Raw genomic sequence first — 24506 nt, forward strand, 5'->3', positions numbered from 1 at the left:
CGCCAGAGGAATGCACATATTTGTTCCAGCTTCCATATTGCTGTTTGGATGCCCACTTTAACAACAAGTGGGCCGATCAGCTGTGTGTGGACCTGAGAGGAGCACAGGTTGAGTCTCCTCTGGACGCCCGTCTTCACAGCACCACATTTCTAACACGGGTGTCCTCCTGTGGGGACCTGCGAGGCCTCACCCACTTCGTCAGCCGCTGCTGAGCTGTGCAGAAACACACACGGATCAATACTGTGTGCCACTGTTACTCCCTGTAATGTGATTACAGTGTTTAACATGTGGAGCCTTCATCAATATTTAATTATTAATATTACAGCTGGTGTCCTGACAGCAAACATGGGCCCTGCAGGCAACTGATAGGGACCCGACTCATTTCAGTTTCTCTGTTTTGAGTGGTGTTGTAGCTCTTGTGGGTCTGATATTTGGGTCTTCAGTTTTTGAAAGTGTGCATGTCTGGTAATGACTTGTCTCAGTCTGCATCTTGAAGCAATGCAAACAGCAGAAATCTCATTATTACTGAATAATCCCACAAGGCTTTTGTTTGTCGCTCGTTTATATTAGACAAATTAAATGTTTAGAGCTTTTATTATTATTGCCTCGCTACATATCGATAGAAAAACATGGCGTCTTATTTACTGATTGAAGTGTTAACATCTGAAGCTAAATGAGCTGCTCTGATCACTACTATTGACCCGCGTTTGATTAAAATGTATTAAGGGCCTGTTGATGAGCGTCAGCAGACATGCTGCTTGACACAGTCTCCTCTCTGCTGCTGTGTCTCTTGCTCGCTCTCTCTTTCCACCCATTTTGACTCTGTTCTTCGTCCTCTCTGACAGATTTGTGTTTTCCTGATATTCTGCAGGTCTCACCCTCGGCCCTATTGTAACATTACTTCCACTCTCTCTCTCTCTCTTGTCAGGCTAAACAGCGGCATGATATCACTCTTCAGTGGGATCGCCCAGTACTGGACCTGTTAGCAGGCGGCTACAACATGCATTATGGAGCTCGTTCCATCAAGCATGAGGTGTGCAGGCACTGTAACATACACACTGGTTTTTAGGAGTAACCCTTGAAGTGGTATGTCATATTTCAGGCCTCCTTATAGAACAAAATCACAACGGGATTCCTTTATGCAGGAAAAATCCTGCACATGTAGCATATAAAGATTTTTAAAAAGCCTGACTTATAAACCTGATCTCCACCTGACCTCTGACTCTGTCACTGATCCATCAGGTTGAGAGGAGAGTAGTCAACCAGTTAGCCGCAGCGTACGAGCAGGAGCTGCTGCCCAAAGGCTGCACGCTGCGTCTGTCTGTCCAATCAGAAGGCCAGAAAGAGCACGGCACGCCCAGCCTGCGCCTCGAAGTGGTTGGAGAGGACAGCTCATCGAGAACGCTGGACATCCGTCCACCACTCAGCCCTGAACACTAACAACAAAGGATTAAAAATGCGAGCATACACTGAACAAAAGAACGTGTTGGATTTACTTCTTTCAGTAGTGGACATTAGATGCACACAGATGTTTTGCTATGGCAGCAACTTAAACAGAGTTAAATTAACACTAGTTATTCGTATTCAATAAACCTGTGCAATGTGTGTTGATAAAATGTGATTGAAACGTTGAAATGTTTTGATGAAGTAATTTGAGCTCTTGGAATATTTTAATCCTCCACAATTTTCTCACTTTATTCAAACACTATTCAATAACTTTAACCAAATACTACATGTTGGTATTATATTCTAGTATGAAATACACAATTTTCCAATGGAGGCCTTATAACAGATTGTATTGTTCTCTTCCAAGTTGCCAGTATCCACTAGTAACCTTTCAAAACAAAATGTCTACTTTCACTGCAGGTAAAGCAGGAGTCTCAAACTCGTGGCCCGGGGACCACTTGCGGCCCACATCACCCCTACTTGCAGCCCGTATATTGACATGAAGAAATATAATGCAGTTTGGTCCTTGAAGTTACTTTTGTTAGGGAGGATTTGTTTATTGTTGAGTGCAATGTTAAAATAAGTTCTTTAAAAGCAAAAATGTACTAAATGTGAAGGCAATATGAGCAGAGAGCACAAACATGTTTACCGATTGACTGTTAGTTCAGTGAGAGAGTAAATTGCAAAGAAAACAATTTTCACTGGCAGTCAAAAACTAATGTGTACACTTATGTCAGCATTTTTATTTTGTTTGTATTTAACAAAATAATAGCAGAAGTGCTGCCACGGGTGTGGCCAGAAAGAGAGTACCAATTTGTTTATTTGATAGTTCAATGAAAGGCTTCAGTTAAGAGTGAGAAGAAAAAAAATTGCATTCACATTTGCAGTTTTGTCTTTTTATACAATATTTGAAATTTAAAAACACAAAACACTGCATTTTCAGAAATATTTGTGGGGGTTCTATACTACTTGAACACTAATGTGGCCCTCCAATGAGATGACAGTGCCCACAGCTCATTTAAGTTTGAGACCCCTGAGGTAAAGAATTGAACTGACATTACTCCTCTACTGAAATACATCAGTTTTTCAGTGTTTTGTCGAATCAGTCATGGCACAGGAATTAGGCCTTTTCATTTGAAAAATGTTACACGTAACCATCTTGGAAGAGAACAATACAAAAAAATCTGCTTAAGGCCTCTGATGTCAGGATTCAGTTAAACAACAATTATAACTAAACAAGTTGACGTAATGTTAGTTTCCATTAACTTTAAAATAAGTTACTGGTTTGGCAAACAGCTTCCTGTTAACATTCCCCATTTACCGTAATTACTATATATACACACATATATATATATATATATATATATATATAAACATACATACATACCACTTGCATGTCAAAACCTTTATTCAAGAGCCACAAAATAACAGTGATTGTCAAAGAATTCCAGCGCTGATCATATTGTGACATCTTGGTTCAAAACAGCATTCTTAGTAGGATTCAACTTTCTTTACTCCAACTGAATTAAACTGAAAATGCTGTTCCACACAGCCCAGATGGGACTATTTAGACTGTACTACTCTACATCTCTTCACTTGTTTAAAAAAAAATATATATACAAACAAAAATTGAAAAATGCTGCCAATCAGAGAACATTTACAGAGAGAAAAAGGAAAAATGGGCTTATGGCAGTTACAGAGTGCGCAACAATGAATGCTGTGATTTGTTCCTGGAAATTGAGTCTCCAAAATGTAGGAGAACAAGTGTGAGATTGTTGCAGTTTTGTCTTTTAAGTTTTGGGCTTTTCTCAAGAGTTGAGCTGCATCCAACTCCATGACCACCCTTTGAATCAACCTAAAAGTGTAAGAGAGCTGTGATGGGTAACTCATGTTCAAGGAGTAAAAAAGGCCAAACAGCATGGCTACTGCAAGGGCCACGTTATCCAGATCCTGAAGAACCACCGCACCCTCGATGACGATGCCAACATCAGAGAAGTCATTACCTGTCGCATCTCTGGAGACCTAGATGCCCACTGTTGTTTTCACTCAGTGCAGTGGCCTCAGTCATGTCCTGCATAAAGATGAAACATTTCTTTAAGATTACCTTTTAAACTAATCTCTTTTGAATGCACCAATTCTAATGCTATAGTTATTTAAACCCATGCCAGCCGCATAGTAAATGGCTGTAGCTAAAGAGTGCCCTACGAAGCTGCCATTCATGATCTGTTTCTAAGAGGAATAAAATAGACACAACTTGTATTTCAAATGAAGAGCCCTTAAGCTTTACATTAGTTTTTGTTAGAAAGACATTGGCCCACCAGAAAGCCAGGTTATGTCACTCAGAAGATTTTAGATTTTCTGTCAGCCTCACAATTTGGATAGAGCAAGTCGGACTCAGTTTGGCCACCCCCCCACCCAACAAAGCTAATGTAAAGATAGAGTTCTCCTCATTTTTCTTGAAGGTTTTTTTTTCGTTCCTGGATGATTTTAATTATCATTATTATTTTTTCATCAAAACGGATGGTTTTTCCGCTTTCGTAATAGGTGCTATGGAGGAAAAAAAAGTAGTGTTTGGACCCCTTGTGTAACAAGTTTAACCTTGTGTTTCAATGTCAGTACTGGAATCACTTCACCAAATTATTAAAAAGGACTACTGGGCCTAACTGGTCCAATGAGGATCATATGGTTAACTGAATGCACTGTGTTCAGTTGCAAAGCCACAATCTACTCATGCAACACTCACCATGAACTCCTGCACCAAGACATCAGGATTGTCATTCAGACAGAGGCAGAGTACATTGATGAGGGACTCCCTTCGAACATCAATGTCATCCTTAAGTATTATAACAAAGAAAACATAGATATGTGAACTCAAAATCTTCAGTAGCACAGAAGAAAATGATCAAAGACAAAAAAAACTGACTTTTTGAACCAGTTAACATGCAACACCAGCATCTACAAAACACCATTAAAACTACCTGTTTGACATGACCTTTATGAAATGGACTTATATAGTTATAGTTTAGTCATACAGTTTCCAAAACATACAAAAAAGATCAATTTCTCACGCTGGGACAGTAATTGCATGATGTAAATTATGGGGTCCTTTCAGTAGGATCAGTACTCACAGGTAAAAGTTGACCTTTGCAATGGATGCAGCATATAAATCTTTTACTGAGCTAATGTGATGCATATACACTTTGTAGTTAAACAATTTAAAAGTTCTTACTGTCATCATGGCAGTCATATCCTTTAGCTTTTGGGCCTGCTCTCCCAGTTGCTTGGCAAACACTCTCAGCAGACTTTCAGAGATGAAGTCAAGCTGTGCCAGAAACCTTGACTGCAAAGGCATGGTTGTGATGTGCTTGAACACTGCATTTTATCTAAAACAACATGAAATTATTTTAAAAATAACAACAGGCACTGTGCGTGGTTGGTCGGTAATCTTTTGGTGAATAAGACCTGTGTTTCCTGCTCTTGTGGGATTTAAAAGATCCTAAGATGTTTGCAATCCAACAACATACAAGTTACAACCTCATTTTTTTTCCAAGTGTGCATTAACGCAAGTCCAGGTGCAGTTAACACATAATGTAACTGAGCAGTCAGTTGGCAAACCAATTCACACAGAAGATCAAAATATGTTAGGAGCGCCTTGGAGGTAAGTTAAATGTGACATTAGGGCTTGCACCAAAAACAAATTAAAATGAAAAAGCGCCAAATCTTTGACAAGAGAGCGAATAAGCTAACGGCACTTATTTAACGTTAACGTTACATAGTGACACTCTAGACATTAAACTAAATTTGACTGAGATTTGGACAATATTCATTCAGAAATTAAGACAGACCAATAAAAGTACCGGTGAGCGGAGATGGCTGCCATCCTCAAGCCACGATCCAGAGTGCAAGAAACAAAATCATGTGCGGTATCACGAGATTTAACATTGCTACATTATTGATTTACTTTTTTTCAGTGTACAGGTGACTTCCACTTCCACATATATTTCTTTTAGCTTTTCAGAACACTGAAAGCTAAAATATTTTGAGATATTGTATGACTGCAAATAGAAACGTGGCTTCAGTCCGGTGTGACGGCGTAACAAGACACATGCCAGGTAAAAAAAACTTTACCCACTAAAATCTCGTTCATTGATTTTTCTAGAGTTAAACACACGATTGAGTGGGGAAGGAATCACAGGAGGCTGACAAAACGCAAATATGCCTAAAATACAAGATAAAAACTCGGTGGGAAAAGCTAACAATGTCGCAGTGCAAGCTAACGCTAACACTGGAGCTGACATATCTCCAAACAATTTGCTGAGAGCTATAGAGTCACTCAAGTCGGAACTACAGTTGTCTTCAGTCTTTGATCTGGTGGACCACAGCATTCTGCTAACAAGACTAGAATATTTAGTAGGCATTAAAGGGAACGTCCTTTTCTGTGACGATGGGAGCTACTCTTCCTCTGTTACCCCTTTTCGTTGTGGTGTGCCCCAGGGGTCTGTTCTTGGCCCTATGTTGTTCTCATTGTACATGCTACCCTTGGGCTCTATATTTGACAAATATAACATTTCTTTTCATTTTTATGCTGATGATATTCAAATCTATTTTTGTCTGACTGACGGTACCCCATCTTCACTACACTGCTTTCTTGATTGTATGAGGGAGGTCAAAAGCTTTTTATCGAGTAACTCCCTTTTTCTAAATGAAAAGAAAACGGAAATTATTGTCTTTGATAGCCACATCCCTCGGGGACAACATCCCTCGGGGACAATTAGCCAATATATTTGGGCCCTTTGCTACCTCCCTCTCTGATACAGTACGTAACTTAGGTGTTCTTTAGGACAGCTCCTTTAAACTTGATAAACAAGTGTCCCTCTGTAGTACAGTCTAGCTTTTAAAAACTACGTCAAATCTCTTAGGCTAGGCATTACATACCGCGAATGGAACTTATACATGCCTTTGTTACTTCAAGATTAGACTACTGTAACTCCCTTTACCTGGGCCTCCAATCTGCCCTTCTTCATGAACAACAACTTGTCCAAAATGCAGCGGCAGCTGGTACTAGAAGGTTTGATTCTATTACCCCTATCCTTGCTGACCTACATTGGCTGCCCATCAAATATCGTAAATAATGTTGCGCCTTGCTATTTAACTGAACTTCTCAACCTGTATACTCCTAGGAGAGCACTTCGATCATCGAGTCAAATGCTCTTAGAGCAACCTAGGTCCTTTATTTGAGTAAATAAAGTAAATAAAGTATTGATTGAATTTGGCACCTCCGGCCTGGCTCACCAGAGAGAGTTTCAGCCACTCTCCATACTTTCAGGAGATTGAGGTGATAAATCTGCGTGGCCCCTCCCCTGTCTGAACATGCAATTTCGTAGTCAACGTCCCCCACTCACCGTGTGAGGTGGGGGGGTCCTTGCCACTTGGCGAGTAACTTTAAACTAGAAGAAGGGAGTAATACAAGCACTTTGTCTCCTGGGGAGGCCTGGGGCACCTCCCACACTGCAAGTAACAGAGGGTCTAGCCAGTGATCGCAATTGCGTTCAACCTCGTGTATGAACTTCCAAATCATGGACTTTAAAGTCTTATTCAGCCGCTCCACCAGCCCATCAGTCTGAGGGTGGTAGATCCTGGTGTGAACAGATTTAATGCCCAGTAATTCATACAATTCCTTCAGTGTGGGAGACATGAACGACGTGCCCTGGTCAGTCAGTATTTCTTTCGGAACACCTACTCGGGAGATGACCTAAAACAGTGCCTGCTCCACACTATTTGCAGAGATGCAGTACGCAGTGGCACTGCTTCCGGGTATTGCATTGCATAATCCACCAGCACTAATACAAAGCGATAGCTACGTGCACTCCGGTGAAATGGCTCAATGAGGTGCATGCCAATGCACTCAAACGGGACCTCCATCAATGTTAGCAGGCACAAAGGCGCTTTTGGAATGGCTGGCTGGTTAACAAGTTGGCATTCCGGACAGGATGCACACCAGCGTTGCACATCCGCTCGGATGCCCAGATAATAAAAGTGGGCCTTAATTCGCTCCAGATTCTTGTCATATCCCATATGCCCTCCCATGGGTTTTATAGTGAGCCACCTGGAAAATCATTTTCCAGCAGCTTTATGGCACCAACTGGGTGTGTGTGTCCTCCGTGCGAGCTCTGGTGCAAAAGGGTCTGTGTAGAGCCCGTGCCCACCAAACCATGGCGTATACCCCCTTGAGTCCTTACCGGAATGCTGTACATCCCTCCCAGACTTGGGAAGGGTGCCGGAGCACTGGTGACACGGAACACCTGTCCCACTTCCATTGGCGGACAGTCCCGCCTCAGGTGTCCTGGCTGCCCGCACTTCCAGCACCCTTGCCCCAGTGTCTCTGCTACTCTCCATCGCTCTGGAGCAGTGCTGATTGCCTCCCCAGGGACCGAAAGCAAAGTGGGAAAAAATGGGTTAGTGGGACTCAGTGCAGGGGCCCGCCCTACCGGTGCGGGCGTGGGGACCCTGCACCTAGGCACTGGCACCTGGGCCTGCCTTCCCTGGGCTCCTCCACTCTAGCAGCCAGGTGGTGTTCTGCCAACGTGACCGCTGCCTCCAGGCTCGTAGGCCAGTGGCACCGGACCCACCTCGCTGTTTCCACCAGCCTCCAATGGTCCAGGCGGCAGCCATTGCGCCGCTGCGTCGTGGAATTTCCGGGCCCACACGAACGGGCGGTCCTCCCCTGTCAGCCTGCAGATCCGGAACCACCGAGGATGATCCTCTGGGGAGAGGCCCATACAGTCCAGCACGGCCCGGCAGATGTCTGAGAAGCTGCTCTGTGAGGTCAGTGGCAGACTCAGGGCAGCCGTCTGAGCCTCCCCTGACAGCAGTGGAAGCAGCACCCACTCTGCAGGAGGCCACTGAAATGCTTTTGCCATGGCCCGGAAGGTCTCCAAGAAGATCTGGGGGTCATCACCGTCCCCCAATACAGAGCATTGCCACCGACAGTGGACATTTGTGCTAAGATTTGCAAAGGCTGGATGGGCGGCGCGGCGTGTGGCTCTGACATCCCAATTCCTGGGTTTTGACAAAACTTGGAAAGACAGACTCAACACACTGTCACATTTAAGAGTTTTATTGCCACTTTTCACAGGTAGCGTCTCTCCGTTCACAGCCAGTCTCGGGACACACCCCCTCCTCCAGGGTCCGGCTTCACTATAAGAAAAGAAACACCTGATTAACCAGATCAACACCACCTGTGGCCTCATCTGCTTCCACTGGCACTGCCTCCTTGAGCTTACTGCACCATCCCTCCCCTGCAGCTGAGCCAGGGACCACACCTCCACCACACCCACTTTAACAGAAAGTGGGCAGATCAGCTGTGTGTGGATCTGAGAGGAGCAGAGGTTGAGTCTCCTCTGGACGCCCGTCTTCACAGCACCACATTTCTAACACGGGTGTCCTCCTGTGGGGACCTGCGAGGCCTCACCCACTTCGTCAGCCGCTGCTGAGCTGTGCAGAAACACACACGGATCAATACTGTGTGCCACTGTTACTCCCTGTAATGTGATTACAGTGTTTAACATGTGGAGCCTTCATCAATATTTAATTATTAATATTACAGCTGGTGTCCTGACAGCAAACATGGGCCCTGCAGGCAACTGATAGGGACCCGACTCATTTCAGTTTCTCTGTTTTGAGTGGTGTTGTAGCTCTTGTGGGTCTGATATTTTGTCTTCAGTTTTTGAAAGTGTGCATGTCTGGTAATGACTTGTCTCAGTCTGCATCTTGAAGCGATGCAAACAGCAGAAATCTCATTATTACTGAATAATCCCACAAGGCTTTTGTTTGTCGCTCGTTTATATTAGACAAATTAAATGTTTAGAGCTTTTATTATTATTGCCTCGCTACATATCGATAGAAAAACATGGCGTCTTATTTATTGAATGAAGTGTTAACATCTGAAGCTAAATGAGCTGCTCTGATCACTACTATTGACCCGCGTTTGATTAAAATGTATTAAGGGCCTGTTGATGAGCGTCAGCAGACATGCTTCTGTGTCTCTCGCTCGCTCTCTCTTTCCACCCATTTTGACTCTGTTCTTCGTCCTCTCTGACAGATTTGTGTTTTCCTGATATTCTGCAGGTCTCACCCTCGGCCCTATTGTAACATTACTTCCACTCTCTCTCTCTCTATTGTCAGGCTAAACAGCGGCATGATATCACTCTTCAGTGGGATCGCCCAGTACTGGACCTGTTAGCAGGCGGCTACAATATGCATTATGGAGCTTGTGATTTATGCCATATTTCAGGGCTCCTTGTAGAACAAAATCACGATGATGTGTTAGAGCCACATTAAGAAAAAAATTTAGCGGACCTACTTCTAGGCCAGTTACCCGCAGAAGTAATTGACATTGAGGACATTTACCTGTTTAATGTGACGATAATAGCCTGCGAGAAAGTTATTACAAGGAACTGGCTTCAAAGGGATCCTTTGAGATTGAAGCAATGGCGAGATGTCATGGAGGAAATTTCCACGATGGAAAAAATAACTTATTACTTAAGACTTGAAGCACATCGATTCGAACAACGATGGAAGAAATGGAATCTGTATAAGGCTCGACCAAACACAGACATTCTTTGATGTTTAGGTAGCACCACACAAGTTGTTTACTCTTTCTTTTTTTTTTGCCATTTGTTCTCCCTCACCCCTTAATTTTTTTCTTTTATTCCCTCCATTTATTGTAAATGACTGAGGAAAATGAAAAACTAAAGTAAAAAAAAAAAGTGTCAGTTTTGGAGCCTGTTATTGAATCTTTATGGAGGGGAGGAAAAAACAGGGGGAAAAAGGTATTTGTTACATATTAATAACAGCGATGTTCTAATTTTGCCGTGAAGGAGAAAGGATCTATAAACCTGATCTCCACCTGACCTCTGACTCTGTCACTGATCCGTCAGGTTGAGAGGAGAGTCGTCAACCAGTTAGCCACAGCGTACGAGCAGGAGATGCTGCCTAACGGCTGCACGCCGCGTGTGTCTGTCCAATCGGAAGGCCAGAAAGATGGCACGACAGCCTGTCCTTTGAGGTGGTTGGAGAGGACAGCCAGTGTAGAACACTGGATATTGTACGACTGTTATCGAATCTGTGTGAAAATTTTTAAAAAAACAAACAAACTGATATTTGTGACACATTAATAACAGCAACTTTCTTATTTTCCTGTGAAGGAAAAACGGATAATCAAAGATGATTTGACTGTCTTTTAGCACATTATTCACATCAGCAGAGGCACGCTGATGAAAATGTAAACACAACCTGCGTAATCCGTTCTCCCCAATGAAGAATGCGCTAGTGGAGAGAGTGCATTTGAAGCATGGTTGATATAACTGGCTTGTAAGTAGTTTCTGTTGATGCATGTTAATGTAAAGAAGTCTATCATAGCTGCGAGCGAGCTCTGGTGCTTTCGTTTGTATCCCTCTGACATTAAGAGGAATTTAGTCATAAAGAGAAAATATTCAAAGTGTTGCATCATAAATGTTTGAACAGCACGCTGCCAAGGCGCCAAATGTAATCGAGCGACGTTTGTCATTCTTGTATCCGAGTCTCCGCCGTGTAAATAAAGTCATCACAATCAAAAGGGAATTCCTTGCTTTTTTTGTTGTTGTTGTTCCGTTTGTGTTGCACTGACACCCCTGATGGATAGATGTGTGTGAGAACCTGGGTGGGAATTCTGCAACAATAATGCTCATCCGCCACGTAAAACGACATGACATAGGAATTTCCTTGGAATTCTGATTCTGTGTGGGGGTCTGCGTCGGACGCTGGGAGGGAATGCAGAAAGAATCTCTCACACATGCACGCAGCCTGCAGGAATGTCTTCTCCATAGGGAGGAATTAGCATGCAGGGAAAAGACACATTCACTCTTACTGTGCTCCGCCTGGACCCCCCAACAACACACACACTCTCACTCTCTTTTAGTTACACACAGAGTCACAGCTGTCTGTGAGGAGGAAGTACCTGTGCTGTTTATAAATCAATCCCCTTTAGCCGCATCTGTACTGCAGTCATTTTCTTGATTTAAGTGAATTTTCAACAAGAGTAACACAGAATTTTTGCAGCTTCCAGCACTTTTTGTAATCTGTCATACTGGTGCACAAAGATGGAAAGGTGAAGATGTCTCTCTGCGTTTATGCTAAAAATGCACTTATCAAAAGAAATTTTTTTTCATTTTGTACATTTGTTAAAATCGCCACTGTTTAAAGGCTAAAATGTCTCTTAGAAGCTCTCCGAACTGCCTCTCTGTATACTTTAGGATAGAAGAAATCAAAAGGGCATACAAATTTTAGCTGAAAATTTTGTTGCCACGATTTGGTTGCTTTGACTCCTCAAAAGATTTCGTGTGTGCCTCCTCTGAGCTGAAATAAGGGGGAATATTCTCTCCTCTCTTTGATGCCTTCTTTACCACCCACCTCCCAGTCATTCATCAGTGTGAAGCATGTGGGTTGGTGGGGGAGATACCATACCACTCACGAATCTAAGATTACTCTGTGGTTGTATAAACTGTGGGTTGTGCTAAAAATGAACTGCCAAATGCCTCAAATGTCATCTGCATGAAGCTGATGCCTTTAAACTGTTGACACCCACAGACAAAACAGCAACAGGCCAGCAGAGGTTTTTTTGGTGTTTTTAAGTGAGACTCTTAAAGTGGCTTCATCTGGACTGTAGATCAGGTTTTGCTGTGATACCTCCAGGCTTTTTCTCATCTCTTATAACCCTCAAACACATCTACACTTTATGGTTTTAGGAAGGGGGAAATTGTGTGTGTGTGTGTGTGTGTGTGTGTGTGTGTGTGTGTGTGTGTGTGTGTGTGTGTGTGTGTATCCATTTACCCTCCCCGGAGGAAGACAAGAATAAGAAGAGGAGGAGAAAGAGAAGACGCTCTTAGTCTGTCTGTCAGGCTATTTCTGACTGCTGCCATTTCTCTGATTAGATTATGGAGAAACAGAAACCTGGCCCTCCATCGTCCTAACCTCCCTCTCCCGCTATCTCGCTGCATTTCCCTCACTCAACCCTTCCTCTGCCTCCTGCTTCTCCACCGTCCTCTCTCTCTCTCCCCCCTTCCTTCTTCCTTGTCTGTCCCATCTGTCCATCTCTCCCACTTCCTGCTGCTCATAAAGATGGACATAAGTCCAAGATGCAGGCGAGATACAAAAGGTAAACCTGTGGGGGAGGGGTTACAAGGGAAGATGTGCATGTGGAGGGGCTCCTGGTAGCTCTGGGGTTCAAAAACAACAACAACAACAAAACAACAAGAACCCACCAGCATGGACTGCACGTTGCTGTCCAGGATAAAGCTTTTACACAGAGAGTTTCTAATTCACTGAAGCTCAGCCAGCAGCAGCCAGGTGGAGGTGGTGAATGATAAACGACTACTAGCGGCTCTCCAATTATCATATCTGTCCCTGCTCTTAACGGGGGATTTTCATCCGTGTCCCTCCGCGCTTCTCTCATCTCTGCCTCTCCTGCCCTCGCTCATTGTGCTCCCCTAGGAAAGCGATCGATTTCACCTCCATTAGGCTACCTCAGTCCACTCAGCTCTTAGTCTGAAGATGCTCCCCATTCATGCAAAGCAGCGCGGTTACCACTGCCAGCACAGCACCGGACCTCGCATGTTCGTTAAAGTAACACTGCCGGGTCTCTTCCTGTTAACCCCTGACGCCGTGGAGGGTTCGGTGGAAGGGATGCTCGCACCGGCCCGTTACCGTAAAGCAATCACGTGACAGTCCCCTGGGAGAATTAGCATAAAAGACAAATAAAGGACCCCACCAAAAAAAAACCTCTCTGACACACACACCAGTCTGTCCTCCTTTCTTTTAAAGAAAAGGAACAAATCCATTCCGCCTAATTCGAACCTTGCTCAGGGACAGCTCGCGTGGCAGATTGCAGCCTAATTAGTTTAGAGGGAATTTAATTCAATTAACTTTCCACAGCTCCGCGCGCCCCGCCGCTGGGCTGCTTTCAGAGCGCGGGGCCAGAGCTCGAGATCTAATTAGCGTGTTTGGAGAAGCTCTCCTGCGCGCGGCCATCCCTCGCCGCTCCAGCTGTGGTGTGCTTGTATCTGTGTGTATGTGTGTGTATGTGTGTGTATGCGGTCTCCCGGGACCTGGTTTTTATCCTAAAAAGCTTCTTTTTTAAGTAACATGCCGTTATCCATTAGGATAATACAGGTCTGGTGCTGCAGCAGAGGTGTACGCAGCTTGTGAATAACCGCAGCTGCTCTGCGTCATATTCTGCCTGATGAATGCGCGTTCACTTCAGGTTAGAGCGGACTTAAATAATAATGAGCGTAATGTGATGGGTTAAAATTAATGGCCATGTTTCGAGGCAATTTTTTTGGCAACTCCGTGCTGATGAGCCTTTGTGCCGGACAGCCATTTTTGGCTCATAAAGGTTTGTCTCAATCTGTCCCAGTCGGACTAGAACCTGACAAGAACGTGGATTTCTGACTGTGCTGCGCCAAATTCCACCGGGTATCTAAACGAATATGCTGCTTTTTTTTAGTGCGCTTACTAGCACCCTGTGGTTTTTCCACCTGTGCGCACATTTTATGCGCAAAAATTCAGATTTTATGAAGCCATTTTCCGTCATATGAAGACAAAGCACAGATCTTTGTCAGTAGCGGTGCAGTTAATTAAGGAGCCATGTCTTTACCTCTCGGCCTTTTTACTCACTGCACTCGCCACATAAATGGGACAATGCGCACTGAAAATTAGCTCGATTTAATATTTCAAAACTATTTGACTATATTCGTATTAGATCTATTTTCTCCTCTAGAGTAGACTCCACACCAGACTGTGATTGTGATCTAGCACACAAGCACCGGCTGACTGAGGACTTAACCGTAACTTGCTGCCTCTCTAACACAGTTAGACGCGCGCTATCGTCTCTCGCCGGAGCGTCACGGTATATTCGGGTAATTGGGGACTGATATGCGGAGACAGCCTGCACCGACGGGACCCCCACCCGGGGGGGGCCCACCAACCCCCTCCCATCCAGCTCCGTCTCTCATCCATCACCTTGCAAATCAAATGTGCACACCGCCAGCCTCGATTGCGGCCGTGAAAACGCAGGCCGATGTTAACGGCAGGATCCGCGAGCTCTGATTTTATTTTATCCGCAATCAAATCGACCTCCGAGGGAAGAGGATCTTAAGAGGGGCGATGACACGACACATTTTAGTCACACTGCAGGTAGCAGACCAGCTGCTCGGCTGTTTTGACTACACAGTCACATTATGAGCAAATGGGGGAAAAATACAAAAGTAAATAACAATAATCACGAATCCTTAAAATCCTAGAAGTACTCTTTACCAAAGGCAAAACAATGCACTGATTGATTATCAGTTACATAAATCACTGTTGGGACATTTAGAATTATAGGGACAAAGAGCTACAGACAGATGATTGCTCAGTTAGCAGCTGAGTATTTAAAAATATGGAGACACTTGGTGATACAAGGCGCGTACACTTCTGTCCAAAGAACCCACGCACGTTTTAAATCACACTAACTTTTATTTTACAGATAAGTGTTCATATTAAAAACAACGATTTACTGCAACACATTCCTTTAAAAGCAGAATTGTGAATGTTTGTTGAAACGATTACATTAATCCGCGTGTAATTTCACATTAAATCAGGTCAGCGTGACCAGATCCCAACAAACTAAATGTGGGACCCGTTAGTAATCAAATATTTACCATTTACCAACTCTCTTGCTAAGTAAAAACAAGAAGAATAGAAAAAGAAGCTGAAGTTTGCTCTCATGGTATCATGTAATGGTTTTATATACTCCTGTATATCCTGGGTTTCAGTGGGGATGCAGCCATAGATTGGCAGAACGTATTTGACTCATATCTGACAATTTCAGCCATTTTTAGCCAGTTATCACACGCATGCTGCTTCATTCTCACCAAATTTTCTACTTTGCAAAATAAAGATAAAGAAGTATCTTGACAATGAAGATAACAAGCTAAAACAAAGGGGGGGTGGGGGTTAGAAAACCGCATGTCCTGCAGAGCCGGTCAAACAGGAGGAGGAGGACTAAAAATGCCGTGCAGTAAAACTTAAAGACGGGCACCTGGTCACCCTAAACCAGGCAGTGAAGGAGGGTTATCGCCTGCCTAAAAAAAGCATTTCTCTTGGTGCACAGCCATCAGCTGGATGTAGCTATGCTCACATCATGTAGTGTAATATTTATTGTACTCTGGACCTTGGCACTGACTTCAGTTAAGTCGATGAAATAGTGTAATCTCTGCTTTTATTTGAGCATTACAGCTCTTTTTCAAAGCTCGACAAAGAGGAGGTTAATATCCAGACCTGCGAATCAATAGCTGCCTGAGTCTGGAGCAAGAAAACTGCTTTGAGCACATGGGACATGTTCTTCTTTGAGCTTCGGTGATGGATGGATGGACCTGGCAGTCTCCCTCTCTGACTGACAGCCTCGCTTGGATGTCAGACCCGCCGCCTGTCACAGAGACAGAAACCGGACTGGGCCTCCCGGGTGGCTTTTCATCACGCCAGTGTCGCCGCTGTCCCATCCTTCACTCACCCCTTCTCCCCCGTCTCTACCCACACACCTCTCCATCTCTCCTTCAAGACTATCCATCCATCCATCACACAGGCCGCCCTTTTCATCCGTGCGCCATCACCGCCAACAAGGCGCACACACGAGTTTCCGACCGCCCTCTTCGTTAAGGCCAATCTGCATGCAGCCCTGCAGAGCTCCAGTCGGTGTCGTTAGGGCAGGAAGACCATCACAAGGAATTAGAGCAGCAGGAAAGACGGGAGCAGAAAAAAGAAACGCCGAGAATTTAATTTCTCTGCGGATCATCCCCCTTTAGCGGGCAGACAGGACAATTAATGTGGCCTGAATTTAAAAAAAGAAAAGAAAAAAAGAAGCAAGCAAAACAAAAGAAAACATGCAGGTTAATGCGCTCTGGGTACTTTTGTGACCTCAGTAAGTCCCTCACTGAGAACATGAAGTGATTGGGTTGGGCTTTAAAACTTCTCCCATGAAACCTTGAAATAATAATAATAAAATCGTAATAATTATATTATTATTATTATTATTATAGACTTCGAGGTTAGCGCATTAAAAATGATAGCTTCAGCTTCAGCAATATAACAGCTTCAGCAATAAATGCAATTCTATTTAATTCTATTTTATTTTGTAGAGCTGTCATTTACAATTTTATCATCGGTTATTTGAATGTTTATTACCAGATAATGTTACCAATCAGTCGCTGAAAGGAGTCAGTCATACTCTGCTCACAAACAGACAGCACGCTACGGGCCTTCATTCGCTTTTCCCTAATAACCCACGGGCCTATAATCCTTATAGTCGGGGTTCCTCTCTCAGGGGCTCTCAGGAGACTCTAGGGGACCATTGTGTGCCCCCTCTGTTGACTCAGACGCCATGAATGCCAAAGCTCCCCGTTACTGTTTCCTAAAAATCGCCCCATGAATGTAAAAGTCCAAAGTTAAAGCCTTCGCAGCAGAGAAGTCTCCCCCTGCGCCGGAGCACTATAGGGCGGATTAGCGGCCTGGAAGAGACCGGTCCCTTCTTTGAAGGGATTAAAGTTTAAATGGTTTAAAAGCGGGAGAGCTAGGGTCGTTCCTGGCTGCGCTTTTTTTTTTTTTTTTGGAAGGCAGAAACGACCCTGGAGAGTTTAACTTTGAAACTGTTTAAGTTTCTCGGTAAACTCACCTCTGAACCCAGCAAAGAGAAAAGCGGACATACAACAGAGGAAGGCCTGGGAGCTGACCGGTTAATGTGGAAATCCAACAGAGGAAAGAAAAACTCACACAATGTAGGGGCTGTATTTATTTAAGTGCCTTAAATGTTATAAGGGTTGATGCAGGTTATCCCTGTTAGTTCACGCGTTAAGGAGGTTCGCTGTGATTTTGTTTAAGGATTTGAAAATCGTGTAAAGTGTCGTGACGCACACACGAAGCAATAAATGAAGTGGTCCATAATTAACTTTTTTTTCTTTATTAATATCATGTGTAAAGTCTTTCTCCTGAAGTCAAAAAGACCTTCGTGTACCAGCTGCACTGAGCTGTAACGAATGCGTAAAGATACTTTGTGACGGCGATGCCCCAGATATTTTCAAATGTGCATTAAATCGGTGGTTTTGATAAGCAGCGTATTGTAAAACGAAGTCTTTGAGTTGAACAATTCCTAGAAAAATCGTAAATAAAATAAAATCGTATTATACAAAAAAGAAAAAAAGAGTTGGGTCCCTGTAATGACAAATCAGCGGCCTCAGACTTGTTTGTCTCGTGCGGGCCTCATCTGTGATGTTCAGGCAGCATCTAGCATCTGAACACAACTAGCCCCGCGCGCCGCCCCGCCTCGAACTCCATCACACGATAAACACCGTAAACAAATCTGATTATTGTCGCTTATTTGTAGTTTAAGCGAACGCGGAGAGGCGAATGCGCGCATGCGCGCGTGTGCAGCGGGTTAATGTCATTAAGGAGCATCAACAGCATCATCATCAGGAGCAGCTGCAGCGTGTGCAGCCTGTGGTCAAAGGAAGGCAGGGCGCGCACGTTGAGACATTTTTATGCGTGCACGCAGGCCAAACTTAATTAATTCCTCGCGTACACGCAAAACCTAATTTTGGTTTGTGGATTTTATTATTTGCTAGAACTAATGAAATGCGTGTTAATTTCACGAAAAGCAGCGAGAAACCCCCTCTTTTTTTTAAAAATGGCACCACATTTGGCAGCTATGTGGAGCGCGCGCGCGTCTGCCTGCCTGCCGGTTTCAAAGCCTCCCCGTTTGTGCGCGCGCGTGTCTGTGTAATGGGGGCCGTGTGGGATATGACTTATCACATTGTATGACACCGAACAATAAACTTAAACCAATTTATGAAGCTTCAATGCGTTTATGGTTAGCCTGTCGTGGTTGCTCGGTTGTCTCTGCAGCCAGCTCCCTCTCTAGTCCTATACATCAAACTGACGCTCACTCTGGTGACATCTCCGTAAAAGTGATCGGAATCAAATCAAAGCTTTTAATCTCACCAATCACCGTCACATCTGGACGTTTCCCCTCACATAAAGACTTCTGTGGCTGAGCCGCGGATGGTTCCAGGAGCTCGCAGGGACACCACTGACCGGTTATGGAGCATTATTATTATTATTATTATTATTATAATAAGGGGGGCGAATCTGTTTGTGCATATTTCAGTCGCCTGTGACGATATTAAGCAGACTGTTATGGCTTAAAGTCGTCACATATGTCTTAATATCGCAAAAAAACGCTTCACTAGAACCTCCCAGAACAGCGAGGATGTCTATCCCGAGGGTGTGTTTCTCAAGCACGGCGCACATTTTCTTTATAAAATTAGCTTCTTTGTATTCACGTTTTAAAAATAAAATGTTTCCAAGCTTGTAGGCCTGGTGTGTTGTTTGGCTACATTCGTGCTTTACTTTAGTTCCTAGAAGACCCATCCTAAATAAATAAATAAATAAAAATCACAGACAAGGTTTCCAAAGCGATCATGCATATTCTGTAAGGTCCAAGTTTTTTCAGAGCGAGTGGCTTCAAAGTATAGCTAGGAGTAAAAAAAAAAATGAATACAAATGTATTGATTTAGTTGTTCAAAAAATTTCCACCTGTAAACTTTATTCACCAGCTGAATTTTTCATTTAAACAGCTGGAATGAATTAAGCTAAGCACCTACATTAATTTCATTAGTAACACCTGTGTTCGCCCAGGCGACAGGTAGGCCATTACCATGACGTAAACACTGATTGTAGTGTCGCGTCAGTAAAACTCTGAAACAGTGACGTTCGGTTTTGGTCACATTACGGCTGAAAGAAAAACTCTGAACTCACCGGAATCACAAACGTCCGATTAAGGATGCACGCGCGTTATAGCGGGCTGTAATTGTTTTTAGACGCGCGCGATTTAACTCCGCTGACACCTGCTAGCTCGCGATGCTGTGGGCCGCGTGGGCGGTACAGAGAGCGGTGGGAGGGGAGCAGAGGGGAGGGGGGCCGTCCGTGTCCGTGCTCGCTCACTGGTGGCATTGTCATGGAAACAAGACCACCGCCTTCGCTATTGTCTCGCGCTCTGCCAAGTTTATTATAAACAGCGCGCGAGCCGCTGCGCGCTGTCAAACGGAGCGCGAGCGCAGAGCGAACCTCAGTCCAGGGAGGGGAGCCGAAGAGACGGACAGAGAGAGGGGAGAGTAGGGAGAGAGAGCGGAGCTGCAGAGAAAACATCTGGATTACTTACCAGCCGCGTGACGGTGACATACAAACCTTAAAGCCCACAAAAGCCTGGAGAAACAAACCAACCGCGTCAGGAGATTCTGGAGAAAAAAGTCCAACTCTGACTGGTTTAAACGACTCACAGCAATCCCAGAAACTAACAGCAGCCTCAGACCCGACTGAAGCCGCCCTGACCCGAGTTTCCAGCGCACTTCTTCACAGACCGGTGTCTGCGCCGGCTGACCTCCATGTATAAGATGGATTACTCATACCTGAACTCCTATGACTCCTGCATGGCAGCCATGGAAGCGTCGGCCTACGCGGACTTCAGCTCCTGCAGTCAGGCCAGCTCCTTCCAGTACAACCCGATCCGGAGCGGCCCTTTCTCCAACCCTGGCTGCACTCCCCTAAGCACGACCAGCTGCACGCTGGGAGCCCTGCGAGAGCACCAGCCCACACCTTACTCCTCAGGTACAGGAACCTCTCCTTGTGTTCCCGTTTCAAGGTCTCCGCAAGATTTCATTAAGACACCAAAAGATCGGCAAGAGAAGGGCGAAATATATGATCATATTTAACTTTTTTATATGACACAAATTTTAAACCCGAGGCCTTTTTCCAAACTATCTTTATTTTAGTGGAAATGACTAATTAAATATCATGCTTATGAAGGAGATGATGATGATGATGATGATGATGATAATGATAATAATGATGATGAATAATAATAATAATAATAATAACAACAACAATAGAAAAGGCGAATCATTCTTTATTTTTAGCGGGGATAATTATATCATTATTTAAACAAGTAATTAATGTTTGTTGTTCCGCAGTGTCCGTGGATTTTAAAGTGACTAAAGTGCTGGAGAATCTTATAGTTTCTGTTTGCATTAACAATCTTAGACGGCGAATTATTTTTGTGGCAAAACTCTGTATAAATTAATCCAATAACCCGGCTTATTTAAGCTTATAACAAGGTGATTTTGATTTATTTTTTTCAGTAAGGAGGAATGGTTAACACTTAAAAATGGGTAATAATAACTTTTTTTAAAAAAGAGAATAAACAAACAGTTAATGGATTTTTCCCACTAAACATTTTATTATAAATCAACCGATTGTACAGCCTCCCGGTGTCCGGGTTGGTGTGGCCAGATGTCAGCTACGGATGGGTTTAAAACCAATTAATCAATTAATCCTCCTTATTCAGTAACCTTACAAGAGCTATTTTTTTTTATTTTTAATAACTATTTTAAGAACAGAAAATTTCCCAAAACTTTTTTACAAAACAAAAATAAACGTAAAAAAAAAAAAATATATATATATTTTTTTAAATAAAAAAAAAATATATATATATTTTTGAGTTAAATAAAAAAAAAAAATGCGGCGAGATGAGGCGTGAAATGTTTCGTGGCCTCTGCGACTCAGTGCTCGGCCTCCGCAGTTTTACGCGCTAGTTTAGCCCTATTTAAAAAAAAAAATCTTTTATTAAACGGAAACAATTATTTCCTTTCAGTCCCTTACAAGTTCTTCTCGGACCCATCTGGCCTGAACGAGAAGAGGAAGCAGCGGCGCATCAGGACCACGTTCACCAGCTCCCAGCTGAAGGAGCTGGAGCGCGTGTTTGCAGAGACGCACTACCCGGACATCTACACCCGGGAGGAGCTGGCGCTGAAGATAGACCTGACCGAGGCCCGAGTACAGGTGTGCCATCAGGCTTTTAAATCTTCAGCACGACTGAAATGAAGTGAAAGTCAGGACGTCTGACACTTGTATAACAAATAAAACTGTGTATCCGCCTAATGCCCCGTCTTCACCTGTGTATGTGTGTTTCTGTCAGGTGTGGTTTCAGAACAGACGTGCCAAGTTCCGTAAGCAGGAGCGTGCAGCCAACGCCAAAGCCAACAGCTCTGCTGGCACCACAGGCAGCAGCACCAACAACAGCTCTGGAGGGAAAAAGGGCGGGGAGCCAAGATCTTCATCAGATGATGATGAGTCTAAAGAGTCCACCTGTAGCCCCACACCTGACAGCACGGCCTCCCTGCCGGGCTCAGCCAATGGAAACTTGGGGAGCCCTGCCAGTCTGAGCCCCAGTCCGGCTCCTGCCAACAGCAGCTACACCAACACCTCCAGCTCTCCGGTTCTCCAGGGGCTGAAGCCTCCCAGCTGGTCCAGTCTGGGGCCCTCCAACCCGGCCGTGGCGCAGCCCGCTGCCCAGACTCAGGAGATTCTGAAGGCCTGGCAGCCAGCGGACAGTATGACCGGGCCCTTTGCCGGAGTTCTGTCCTCTTTCCACAGAAAACCCAATCCCACCATCAAGACGAATCTGTTCTGAAGAACAGAGCGAGACAAATGAGAAACAAACTGTAAGCGAGAGGAGTTTCTAGCCTTTGTGGAGAGAGACAAGACTTGCCCATTAAAACACTGAATCCGTTGCTGTAGTCTGCTGCGGTCCAGCAAGGTTCTCAGTTCTTCTCTTACCGACTCAGAAAATAAAATCACAGGTCTGCTCACCATCTGCCGTCCAAAAATATTATGCAACAGTGCACACTGTACCTGTAAAACCTACCTTGACACGGGCAGTTTCCTCCCTTTCCTGCAATGACTCCACTCTCACTCTCCGATAAAACAAAGAGAAATACTTTACTTAATAACGGTAAACTATACAGGCCCTTAAACTGTCCATATTTGCATCGTCTTTTCGGTCTGTCTGGTGCACTTACATTCCCACACTCACTGCACTGCAGCAAACTCGGTGGTGCATGGCAGCAGCTCTGATGAGTATGGCGGTCAGGTACGAGTTTAAAGCAGAAATCTAAACATCACACTCCGAAATCTGCTGGGGAAGCAAACTTTCACCCTCAAGCACAACTTCCTCTAAGCCCCCCCCGACACACAGGCTTTCACCAGTTGGAATAGGTTCCCCCCTAAATCTCTTTGCCAAGCAGAGCAGGGGCACCCAAAAATCCAATTAGACCTGCCGGGCCTAGACCAGACATCCCCAGTTCACCTCACGCTCCCCCCTCCTTCTTTACTGTATCAAGTCCTCCAGAATCCCACACTCTCGCCGTCCCATCATGCCTTTATCTATCAAACAGTTTGTCAGACTTTTGCAAGGCAAAGAGTTGGAGACTTTAAGGTGTTTCGACTCCATTTTTAGTTCATATGCTGCTACTTCCTCCCCCGTTCTTTGTTCGGAATAAAGCAGATTGTAGCCTGATTATATCTGACGTCTCTGACCGGACTGAAGCGAACAAATGAGTTTGTACAGCAGGTCGCAGTCCGGGTTAGGGTCTTTAGCAGGCTTACGAGTCATACGTTTCTCTCCCATAGGTGACATGTGGGGTAATCTGGCAATACACTGAGAGATGGAGTTTTGTACTGTATCCGCATTAATACTCAGATTTTGTTTCTTCTTTCCTTTTTTTTTTTTTTTTTTTAGCTTGCGAGAGTTGCTTGTAAATCACCTCTATTGCATTTTGATGAAACTCACTGGTTTCTGAGGAAGAAAAAAAAAAGTATTTATTAATATTTTTATTATGTCAGTGAGAAACCTGCGCATTTATTTGAACTGCCCCATAAAGTTTTGTGACTGTAAATTCTGTAATTAGTAATATAAATATTAGGTAGGCTTTGTTTTTGGTTTTTTGCTTTACAGATCCATTTCATTGCAGAGCGCCTGTCTCACGGACCAACGCGTCAACGACAACTGCGGACTGACAGAAAGCTCGAGTGAATGAGATGTTATAGCACTACTCTGAATATTCTAATAAATCTACATTATGGAGGCATTACCTGGCGCGCGTGGTGGTCTGGCTTCTTGTGTGTGGCATCACCATAACAGTGTTGTGTTTTATGTGCAAACATATACAGGTTGTCATACAAATCCAATTCCAAAGAAGTTGGGATGCTGTGTAAAATGTAAATAAAAACAGAATGCAATGATCTGCAAATCTCAATCTCAGTTAACAACAGAATAGAAAAAACAAACATATGAAATGTTTAAATTGTGACTATTTTATAAAATATGAGCTCAATGAGAATTTGATGGCAGCGATGCATCGCAAAAAAATTGGGACAGGGGCACCAAAAGGCTAGAAGAGTCAGTGGTCCTAAAGAGAAACAGCTGAAGGAACATTTTGCAACTAATTGTGCTAATTGGCAACAGGTCAGTAATAAAAGATGATCAGGTATATAAAATAAAGCATCTTAGAGAGGCGATTCTCCAGTCTACAAATTGCAAAATTATTTTCTAATAATCTTCCTGAACATAAAATTGTGAAGACTTTACTATCTCACCATTCACAGCACATAATATCACCAAAAGATTCAGAGAATCTGGAGAAACTTTGGATAAAAACAGGCCTTATTCTCTCATGGAGATCACAGCATGGGCTCAGAAACATCCATGAATCATTATCTGTGAGCACCGTGCCATCCACAAAGGTTAAAGCTCTATCGTGCAAAGAAGACGCTGCATGTGAAGATGATTCAGGGGAACAATGCACATTTAAAATGTCATCACAAACTGAAACGTGAAATGCTGCATCCTCTGGATGAAAGAGAGGAAGATATTTTCCCATCCTTGCATATTTTAGCAGGATGATGCTAAACCGCATACTGCTGCAAGACTGCAGGTGCTGTACTGGCCTGCCAGCAGAACTTTCACCAAATATTAAAAAAAAAACCCAAAAAACAACCCAAACAAACATCTGGAGCAATGAAACAAAAACTATGACAGAAGAGTAAGGACTGCTGATCAGCCAGAATCTGATATCAGACAAGAACGGGACAGCATTCCC

The 24506-nt window shown here is 43.9% G+C and overlaps 2 protein-coding genes across 2 annotated transcripts in view; both read left to right on the plus strand.

The window, feature by feature from the left end:
* Positions 1-1631, plus strand: part of clpb (caseinolytic mitochondrial matrix peptidase chaperone subunit B) — a 33814-nt gene extending 32183 nt beyond the window's left edge. The window contains exons 15-16 of the mRNA XM_040008965.1: positions 929-1033; positions 1243-1631. Coding sequence (XP_039864899.1) covers positions 929-1033; positions 1243-1440 — 303 coding nt within the window. The 3' untranslated portion in view covers positions 1441-1631. The remainder of the gene's footprint in view (positions 1-928; positions 1034-1242) is intronic.
* Positions 1632-19493: 17862 nt separating this feature from the next.
* phox2a (paired like homeobox 2A) lies at positions 19494-23491 on the plus strand. The gene is made up of 3 exons (XM_040008996.1): positions 19494-20178; positions 21221-21408; positions 21545-23491. Exons 1-3 carry the CDS (start codon positions 19956-19958, stop codon positions 22037-22039), a joined length of 906 nt encoding a protein of 301 aa, XP_039864930.1. The 5' UTR covers positions 19494-19955; the 3' UTR covers positions 22040-23491.
* The last annotated feature ends 1015 nt before the right edge of the window (positions 23492-24506 follow it).

Source organism: Simochromis diagramma, unplaced genomic scaffold (assembly GCF_900408965.1).
Source record: "Simochromis diagramma unplaced genomic scaffold, fSimDia1.1 OVJJ01000344.1, whole genome shotgun sequence".
In the NCBI taxonomy this organism is placed as follows: Eukaryota; Metazoa; Chordata; class Actinopteri; order Cichliformes; family Cichlidae; genus Simochromis; species Simochromis diagramma.

Bases quoted from the DNA above. Each gene is read 5' to 3' on its own strand.
- phox2a (XM_040008996.1), top strand. From the start codon at position 19,956: ATGTATAAGATGGATTACTCATACCTGAACTCCTATGACTCCTGCATG. The intron at 20,179-21,220 runs GTACAGGAACCT...ATTTCCTTTCAG, and splicing joins GCCCACACCTTACTCCTCAG to TCCCTTACAAGTTCTTCTCG. The intron at 21,409-21,544 runs GTGTGCCATCAG...TGTTTCTGTCAG, and splicing joins TGACCGAGGCCCGAGTACAG to GTGTGGTTTCAGAACAGACG.